Genomic DNA, 10289 nt, shown 5'->3' with positions numbered 1-10289 from the left:
AGCCATTCAGGTTTCTCAGTTAAAGAAAACGAAGCAGCGCTGGAAAGGCATCGGCGTGTTGTTAACACAGTTGTGAATATGATTCCTGCAGATAAAGGGTCGGTTTCAGAGGGGTTTTTGCTGAGACTTGTTAGCATAGCGAGTTATGTGGGAGCATCTCTCACAACAAAGACTGAGTTGATTAGAAAAGCTGGTCTGCAACTCGACGAGGCAACTCTTGATGACCTCTTGTTGCGTTCACACTCATCCTCTCATCACCGTCGCTATGATACCGACTTGGTTGCTACAGTTCTTGAGAGTTTTTTAATGCTCTGGAGAAGACAATCTTCTGCGCATCTATCTAGTAACAACAGTCAATTGGTGCATTCAATCAGGAAGGTGGCAAAGCTTATTGATTCATATCTTCAGGCAGTGGCACAAGATGTCCATATGTCAGTTTCCAAATTCGTGTCTCTTGCTGAGACAGTGCCCGACATTGCACGTGAAAGCCATGACAGACTTTACAAAGCGATCAACATATATCTCAAGGTATCAGTGCAGAAGAGCTACTAACTATAGTTGAGAGTCACACCAGTCTACTACTTTTAGCAATCATCCATTTTATGAACAGAGCATGGATACAGTATTTGGAACTGAAAAATATTTGGGTTACATGGCAGGTGCATCCCGAGATAAGCAAAGAAGAGAAGAAACAACTATGCCGAAGTCTTGACTGCCAGAAACTGTCTGCAGAGGTACGTGCACACGCTGTGAAAAATGAGAGGATGCCCTTAAGGACGGTTGTCCAAGCCCTCTTCTTCGACCAAGAGAGCAGTTCTAAAGGAGCATCAAGTCGATTAGAGAGCCAAGAACTCTTTTCAAGAGGTAAAGAGACGTCCACGGATATGCACAAGCTTCACCTAGGTCAAGCGGAAACAGCTTCTATAGGGAAAGCTAAGAATATACTTGAGGGAGCCAAAAGAGGAGAAGAGAAAATTAGATCCAGTACAGACCCCAAGAAGATAGTGCGGAAAGAAACAAGATCAGAGCATAAGCATCATATAAGTAGAGACAGGTAGTGGACTAAACGTCTTAGGCCACTGAAACTCAGTGTCTTCTTTGCATTCACCAGACATCTGATGATGATTGTAGAATCCAGTGGCATAATCTTGTATTAATACAGTGCAGAGCTCAAGCTCCTGCTCAACTATTATCGTGTAGCTTATATCTTAAGAAACCAATTATTATGCAACATGGAATTATACGTAGTACAGTTTGTTCCTATCTTTGTTTCCCATTTCTCCCCTGGGTTTACCTAGATATCAAGCATCTCAAATGTCCTGCAGTTGCTCTCGTGTCGATGCCTACTGTTATTTAGATTTATCTGAGCAAGACCATCGGCACGTCATAGGCTTCTTTGAATGAACCAACAGCCAAAGATAAGAAAGAAACTGAATGCAGAGGGGTTGGCGAAGAGATGATGATAACGATATGGATCAGAGATGAGTGTAGCGATATGGATCAGAGATGAGTGTAGATGACTTGGCTGAGTTTGATGCTTTAAAACATGATAACAAGGTTGATTGGCACTTAAAACACCTGCAGAAGAAGTTAAGTCCGACTTCAGAAGAGCTGAAATCGAGGCCTGTAGATGTTAGGAATAGAAGACTGGCTTGTATCAGAAGGATAGTATTTCTCAGAGGGAGGGTATGAGAGATAGAGAGTCGTATCTACACCACGAGTATGTCGGGACATTTCAGGATTAAATGGGAAGGAACATGGATAGGCCTGGAGAACTTTGGTCAGATATGTTGATGAGACGAGCAGAGAGCAACGTTGGTTACTCGGATTAGAGAGGAGCAGCAGAGATTAGGCCTTGCTGTAGAAAGTGACTGGATTGGTAATGAGAAGATGGGGGAATCAAAAAAAGAGAAATCAAAAGTAGATGAAGAAGTGAAGAAAAGACTAGAAATTTGTCAGATTCATGGCCTTGAATTTCCCGGTGTTGGACATCACGGCCTCCAAGAACAGCATCGAGTTCAACTGTTTTAGCAGCTGTTGTTCCAGCTTCATCCTAAAAATATCAAACCATAAGTTAGTATAACACTGATTCACCTTAGCTTCTCTTCCAAAAACAGTTACCAAATAAAAGAGTGTTGGTGATAGGTACCTGTTGATATGAGAAACAACAATTTAAAGTTTTTTAAGTAACAATTTAAAGTTTTTTAAACAACAATATGAACTTAGAAGAAATAACGAACTGGATTGATATTAATGTTGTCTTTTTATGTGCTCTTGCGAGGTTACAAGTTTTTTTGCTAGAGTCTATTCTATCTCTTCTACTCATCTATCGCAGTATTTTAAATCGCTCAATCTTGTGCCCGGATCCCGAGATTTATTCCATCGATCTCTCATCGTTTAACCCCGATCTCCCGTGATTCTCTCAACTGCTTGACTTTACCGCTCCTTCTTCATCTCCAAAATATTTCTGGACTCGCCGTTAACCCGGGCTCTAAGCCCATTAAGCTTATTATTTTGACGGACCGGATACGGGCTCAGGAGCAGCGAAACCCAACTCCAACAATTGCCCCCAGCCCTTTGGCCTTACATCCAAGTCGAAGGGCGAATCTTCGCAGAATCTTATGACGTTTAGGTTTCGCGATCTTTCTCGAGGGAGATTACGCCGAATAAGAATTCCCGAGATTTGATATGATTACCTCCTCTTTCCTCCTGAGATCCAACGGTGGATACAAAAGGTTTGGACGAATACGATTGAACCGAGAGAGATAAGTGGAATCCCGCAAACCAAGATAATTATGATTTATATCCCCTTAATCACACGTCTCGTCACAATTGCGAACCCATCCACTACGTTAAGGTAACTTGCTTCTCTTCTCTCGCTGTTAAATTCCTTAATTCCTTCCCCACTTTCTTTTGCTCTAGTTTTTTTACCTCTTGGTTTTCTACTTCCTTCAACTTCTCGTCAACTACCAAGTCAATTTTTTTTCCGATCCTATTTAACCATGCCTAAACTCGAACTTTAGGGGAATCACATCCCGCCGATTACTATCGAGAGGCATCTCGCGGACCTTCGTCAGAGACACGGCGTCCCTCCCGGGGTCGAGATGATACTTTCCCCCAGGGAACCGTTTACCCCGGAGAACGTTCCTCCAGGCTACTGTTGCGCCTACACCACGTACTTCGAGCGGTGTGGGCTCGTATTTCCCATACCGCAGATAATTTTTCAAGTTATCTGACGGCTCTGGATGGCGTTCCCTCAAATCAGCCATAACTTTGTTCGGCACGTCATCGGCCTTTATGTTAGAGTCCGAGAGGAGGGGTTTGACATTGGAGTCGACGACATTCTCCAGTTGTTCCACATTAAGCACAACTTGGGGTTCCAGGGGACTTTCTACATGTCCCGATGTCAGGACCGGGAGATCATCCAGGAGATTCCCGGGCGAGACAATCGATGGAGGGAGAAGTACTTCTACTTCCGTATTAACCCAGCCTCGGTGGGGCAGCTCAACTTCAACCGTCTCCCGACCCAATGGGCCGTATGCGTGGGTCAGGATGGGCTCTAAATATCCATAGAACCTAGAAATTTTCATTTTCGAAGATAATAGTAATTTTCGCCCACTCGAATTGAACTTTTAAGTTTTTCATCTATTCAGATTCCGGCTAGCATCCCCTGACCCGGCGATCCAGACGTTGGTGGATACGTTCCGAGGAGGCCAAGTTAACTGGAACTCGTTTATCGAGCCCGCATTATTACGGCGCTCAACGCACCTGTCAGCCAAAACGTACCAGCCCTAGTTGCGAACCCGATAGTCCCTCCGGCGCTTCCTGTCTTGCCCGAAGATTACAACCCACCGGACTTAGCTGAACTCCCACCCAGCGAAGGTGCAGAACACTCTCCTGCTCGACGAGGTATCAAGGTGTTTCTAACAGCTTAATTACGCGAGTATTGTGGTATTATTACTCGTAACTTATTATGTTTCCAAATTTTTGCTTTTGAACAGACGATCCCATCCGAAACCGCGTGCTAAGCTCATCCTCGACCTCGACCTCGACTCCCTTGTTCGATATGGCCAGGAAGTCGACCCTTCACGAGCTCAGGGAACAGACTCAATCGCTTCATCGAGTCCGAACCAGGGATGTCGATGCCATGCTGGCTTCCGCCCTACGAGCCGTGCAAGCCCCCTCTGCCCCAAAAAAGAGCCAAGACATATATCCCTCGCTCTACCGAGGATAGGGGCCGCGAGAGCGAGGTCAATACGTTTCTTCGGGGCTGGAGGGGGGGGGGAAGATCTCTCTGCCTCGTTGGTTCTTTCCCGTTTCGCGGCAACGTATTTGGCGTTAACGTTTCCTTCTATGGCCTTTTCTTCCTCTTTTTCGAGGTCGATCTCGCCGAGCTCTCCTGCTTCGTGTTTTCTTGCAAGGAGGCGTTTCACGCTTCTGCACTCTTCGGTGGAGTGACCTCGCACTTTGTGGTATTTGCAGAATTTTTCAGGGTCAAATTTCTGATTTTTGGTCATAGGTGCGGAATCGACCGCGAAAGTGTGAGGACCAGACTCGAGGGGTTCCTTCCGAAAAGTTCTTTTAGGAGGGTTAAAGGGTGCCTTTGCTGACTTATGGAGTTTGGCCATAGCGGCTCATTCTTCCTCGGCTCTGGCAAAGTAGATAGATCTGTGAAGCGCGTCGTCGAGCGACGGGGCTTGTAGAACAGTGAGTTCTTCTTGGAATTTAGAAGTGTACCATAGGCCGTGTCGGAGGGCCGCTAGGGCGACCTCGTTGTTTAAGTTGGCTATCATGGCCTTGGTTTCCTTGAAAAGAGTAACGTACTCGCATATCGATTCATCTTTCCCCTAGACCAGGAGCCGAAGGTCCGACTTGGTTACCTTGGTCTGGAAGAAGACCAAATACTATTTCAAAAATGCCGAGGCGAGTTGGTCGAAGTTGTGGATGGAGTTAGATTCGAAGGAAGCGAACCATTCCAACGTAGGTCCGACTAGGATCTCAGCATAATAGTGGCAATAGCCGGCCTCGCACTCGTCATCGGTGAGGTGGGCTTTGGTTACTGCCAATCTGAATGCGTGGAGATTACCCCGGGATCCGAGGCTCCTGCATATTTGGGCAAACACAGCTGAGCCACGTCCCGATGGCGAACTTTCGCGATTCGGTCGGCATCTAGGGCCGCGCTTGTAGCCAGAGGGACCTTGGAGCGTATTTGGGCTATCTCGGCCCTGGCCTTGTTCATGTATTCCGTGAGAAATTGGGCGCTTATCGCGTCATTCCTCGGCGGGCCAGGGAGGCCAAGATTACTAGTCACAGCGAGACGGGGTGTCCCGCTTATGAGTTCCTCAGTCAACACCGGGTTTACCCCGACCAAGGGATCCCTGGGCGCGCTGGGAATGTCGGCATCTGGTTCTGCTGAGCTACCATACCCGACAGATGGCGGGTCGATAGATTGCATGCTCGTATCAGCGTTGTACCCTTACGAGCTTGGAGCTCGGGGATGTCCCGAGGATGCGAACACAGGTAACGTTCTAACCCCAGGTGGCGTAACGTGGACCGCTGCGAATTCCAGACATGTCTAGGAGAGTGCTTTTTCCGCAGAGTCGGTGAAGAACGTGTGTGAAGGATGCGTGCCTCCCTGGCGGAGATCGGGATTTGAGCAGAGTGCGAGCTCTTGCTCATGCCGCTCGATCCTGCTCATAAGAGCCCGATCCGTGACGTTCTGACTTTGAGTCTTAGCGATCAAGACGGCAAACATTCCCCGTATCTCGGAGAGGTCAGATGCGCTGTGCACCCCCGAGGAGGGGGTGGCACTGGAGGCTGTCCAAGTCGATTCGTTTCGTTATTTTCGGAAAGGGTCGTTACCCGAGACTCGTTCCTGTTTCCCGTGGGACTCGCGGGACCCATGGGTGTAACCACAGAAGTGACCCCTTGGTTTGAACTGCCGGGATCCCAAAATAAAACGGGTCTCTGGCGGGTTAGATCTGAGCAACCCGAGGAACCTTGATTTGGTGTATGACAGTTGCGGAGCAGCGGGTCTGTCTCGGATCTAATCATTGAATATATCGCCATCAATAAGCAGATCATCAAATATGTCTCCATCAATAAACAGATCACTGAGAGTTTCTAAACTCAAAATTTTTCATAGCAGATCATTGAATATAATGTCCATCAATAAGCAGATCGTTGAATATATCTCCATCATTAAGCAGATCACTGAGAGTTTTTAAACTCAAAAGTTTTCATAGCAGATCATTGAATATAATGTCCATCAATAAGCAGATCGTTGAATATATCTCCATCATTAAGCAGATCACTGAGAGTTTTTAAACTCAAAAGTTTTCATAGCAGATCATTGAATATAATGTCCATCAATAAGCAGATCGTTGAATATATCTCCATCATTAAGCAGATCACTGAGAGTTTTTAAACTCAAAAGTTTTCATAGCAGATCATTGAATATAATGTCCATCAATAAGCAGATCGTTGAATATATCTCCATCATTAAGCAGATCACTGAGAGTTTTTAAACTCAAAAGTTTTCATAGCAGATCATTGAATATAATGTCCATCAATAAGCAGATCGTTGAATATATCTCCATCATTAAGCAGATCACTGAGAGTTTTTAAACTCAAATGTTTTCATAGCAGATCAGTAAATGTAAATCCATCAATAAGTAGATCATTGTATATATCTCCTTCAATTAGCAGATCATTGGATATATATCCATTATTAAGCAGATCAATGAAAGTTTTTAAACTCAAAAGTTTTCATAGCAGATCATTGAATATGTCTCCATCAATAATCAGATCATTGAGAGTTTTAAACTCCAAATTTTTCATAGCAGATCATTGAATATGTCACCATCAATAAGCAGATCATTGAGAGTTTTTAAACTCCAAATTCTTCATAGCAGATCATTGAATATAATCTCCATCAATAAGCAGATCATTGAGAGTTTTTAAACTCCAAATTCTTCATAGCAGATCATTGAATATATCTCCATCAATAAGCAGATCACTGAGAGTTTTTAAACTCAAAAGTTTTCATAGCAAATCATTGAATATATATCCATAAATAATCAGATCATTGAATATATCACCATTAATAAGGAGAACATTGAGAGTTTTAAACTCCAAAATTTTCATAGTAGATCATTGAATATATCTCCATCAATAAGCAGATCATTGAATATATCTCCATCTATAAGCAGATCATTGAGAGATTTAAACTCTAAATTTTTCATAGCAGAACATTGAATATAATCTCCATCAATAAACAAATCATTGAATATATCTCCAACATTAAGCAGATCACTGAGAGTTTTTAAACTCAAAATTTTTTATAGCAGTTCATTGAATATAATCTCCATCAATAAGCAGATCATTGAATATATATCCATTATTAAGCAGATCAATGAGAACATTTAAACTCAAAAAATTTCATAGCAGATCATTGAATATGTCTCCATCAATAAACAGTTCATTGAGAGTTTTAAACTCCAAAATTTTCATAGCAGATCATTGAATATGTCTCCATCAATAAGCAGATCATTGAGAGTTTTTAAACTCCAAATTCTTCATAGCAGATCATTGAATATAATTTCCATCAATAAGCAGATCATTAAATATATCTCCATCATTAAGCAGATCACTGAGAGTTTTTAAACTCAAAAGTTTACATAGCAGATCATTGAATATATCTCCATCAATAAGCAGATCATTGAATATATCTCCATTAATAAGCAGATCATTGAGAGTTTTAAACTCCAAAATTTTAATAGCATACCATTGAATATATCTCCATCAATAAGCAGATCATTCAATATATCTCCATCAATAAGCAGATCATTGAATGTATCTCCATCATTAAGAAAATCACTGAGAATTTTTAAACTCAAAATTTTTCATAGCAGATCATTGAATATAATCTCCACCAATAAGCAGATCACTGAATATAATCTTCATCAATAAGTAGATCATTGAATGTATTTCCATTATTAAGCAGATCAATGAGAGCTTTGAAACTCAAAAGTTTTCATAGCAGATCATTGAATATATCTCCATCAATAAACAGATCACTGAATATATCTCCATTAATAACCAGATCATTGAGAGTTTTAAACTCCAAAATTTTCATAGCAGATCATTGAATTTTTCTCCACCAATAAGCAGATCATTGAATATATCTCAATCATTAAGCAGATCACTGAGAGTTTTTAAACTCAAAATTTCTCATAGCAGATCATTGAATATAATCTCCATCAATAAAAAGATCATTGAATATAATCTCCATCAATAAGCAGATCATTGAATATATATTCATTATTAAGTAGATCAATGAGAGCTTTTAAACTCAAAAGTTTTCATAGCAGATCATTGAATATTATCTCCATCAATAAGCAGATCATTGAATAAATCTCCATCATTAAGAAGATCAGTGAGAGTTTTGAAAATCAAAATTTTTCATAGCAGATCATTGAATATAATCTCCATCAATAAGCAGATCATTAAATATAAACTCCATCAATAAGCAGATCATTGAATATATATATCACTTATTAAACAGATCAATGAGAGCTTTTAAACTCAAAAGATTTCATAGCAGATCATTGAATATAATCTCCATCAATAAGCAGATCATCGAATAAATCTCCATCATTAAGAAGATCAGTGAGAGTTTTGAAAATCAAAATTTTTCATCGCAGATCATTGAATATAATCTCCATCAATAAGCAGATCATCGAATAAATCTCCATCATTAAGAAGATCAGTGAGAGTTTTGAAAATCAAAATTTTTCATCGCAGATCATTGAATATAATCTCCATCAATAAGCAGATCATCGAATAAATCTCCATCATTAAGAAGATCAGTGAGAGTTTTGAAAATCAAAATTTTTCATCGCAGATCATTGAATATAATCTCCATCAATAAGCAGATCATCGAATAAATCTCCATCATTAAGAAGATCAGTGAGAGTTTTGAAAATCAAAATTTTTCATCGCAGATCATTGAATATAATCTCCATCAATAAGCAGATCATCGAATAAATCTCCATCATTAAGAAGATCAGTGAGAGTTTTGAAAATCAAAATTTTTCATCGCAGATCATTGAATATAATCTCCATCAATAAGCAGATCATCGAATAAATCTCCATCATTAAGAAGATCAGTGAGAGTTTTGAAAATCAAAATTTTTCATCGCAGATCATTGAATATAATCTCCATCAATAAGCAGATCATCGAATAAATCTCCATCATTAAGAAGATCAGTGAGAGTTTTGAAAATCAAAATTTTTCATCGCAGATCATTGAATATAATCTCCATCAATAAGCAGATCATCGAATAAATCTCCATCATTAAGAAGATCAGTGAGAGTTTTGAAAATCAAAATTTTTCATCGCAGATCATTGAATATAATCTCCATCAATAAGCAGATCATCGAATAAATCTCCATCATTAAGAAGATCAGTGAGAGTTTTGAAAATCAAAATTTTTCATCGCAGATCATTGAATATAATCTCCATCAATAAGCAGATCATCGAATAAATCTCCATCATTAAGAAGATCAGTGAGAGTTTTGAAAATCAAAATTTTTCATCGCAGATCATTGAATATAATCTCCATCAATAAGCAGATCATCGAATAAATCTCCATCATTAAGAAGATCAGTGAGAGTTTTGAAAATCAAAATTTTTCATCGCAGATCATTGAATATAATCTCCATCAATAAGCAGATCATCGAATAAATCTCCATCATTAAGAAGATCAGTGAGAGTTTTGAAAATCAAAATTTTTCATCGCAGATCATTGAATATAATCTCCATCAATAAGCAGATCATCGAATAAATCTCCATCATTAAGAAGATCAGTGAGAGTTTTGAAAATCAAAATTTTTCATCGCAGATCATTGAATATAATCTCCATCAATAAGCAGATCATTGAATATATCTCCATAAATAAACAGATCATTGAGAGTTTTTAAACTCAAAATTTTTCATAGCAAATCATTGAATATATCTCCATCATTAAGCACATCATTGAATATTATCTCCATCATTAAGCAGATCATTGAATATTATCTCCATCATTAAGCAGATCATTGAATATATCTCCATCAACAAGCAGATCATTGAGAGTTTTTAATCTCAAAAGTTTTCATATCAGATCATTGAATATTATCTCCATCATTAAGCAGATCATTGAATATATCTCCATCAACATGCAGATCATTGAGAGTTATTAAACTCAAAAATTTTCATAACAGATCATTGAATATATCTCCATCAT

General features: G+C 39.9%; 1 protein-coding gene across 1 annotated transcript in view; it reads left to right on the top strand.

The window, feature by feature from the left end:
• LOC104772946 (BTB/POZ domain-containing protein At5g47800-like) overlaps positions 1–1263 on the top strand; it is a 3285-nt gene extending 2022 nt beyond the window's left edge. The window contains exons 5-6 of the mRNA XM_019241984.1: positions 7–528; positions 660–1263. Of these exons, the coding sequence (XP_019097529.1) occupies positions 7–528; positions 660–1058 (921 nt within the window). The 3' untranslated portion in view covers positions 1059–1263. The remainder of the gene's footprint in view (positions 1–6; positions 529–659) is intronic.

The sequence above is a fragment of the Camelina sativa genome, chromosome 20 (genome assembly GCF_000633955.1).
Source record: "Camelina sativa cultivar DH55 chromosome 20, Cs, whole genome shotgun sequence".
Lineage (NCBI taxonomy): Eukaryota > Viridiplantae > Streptophyta > Magnoliopsida > Brassicales > Brassicaceae > Camelina > Camelina sativa.
This window is presented reverse-complemented; position numbering and strand designations above follow the sequence as displayed.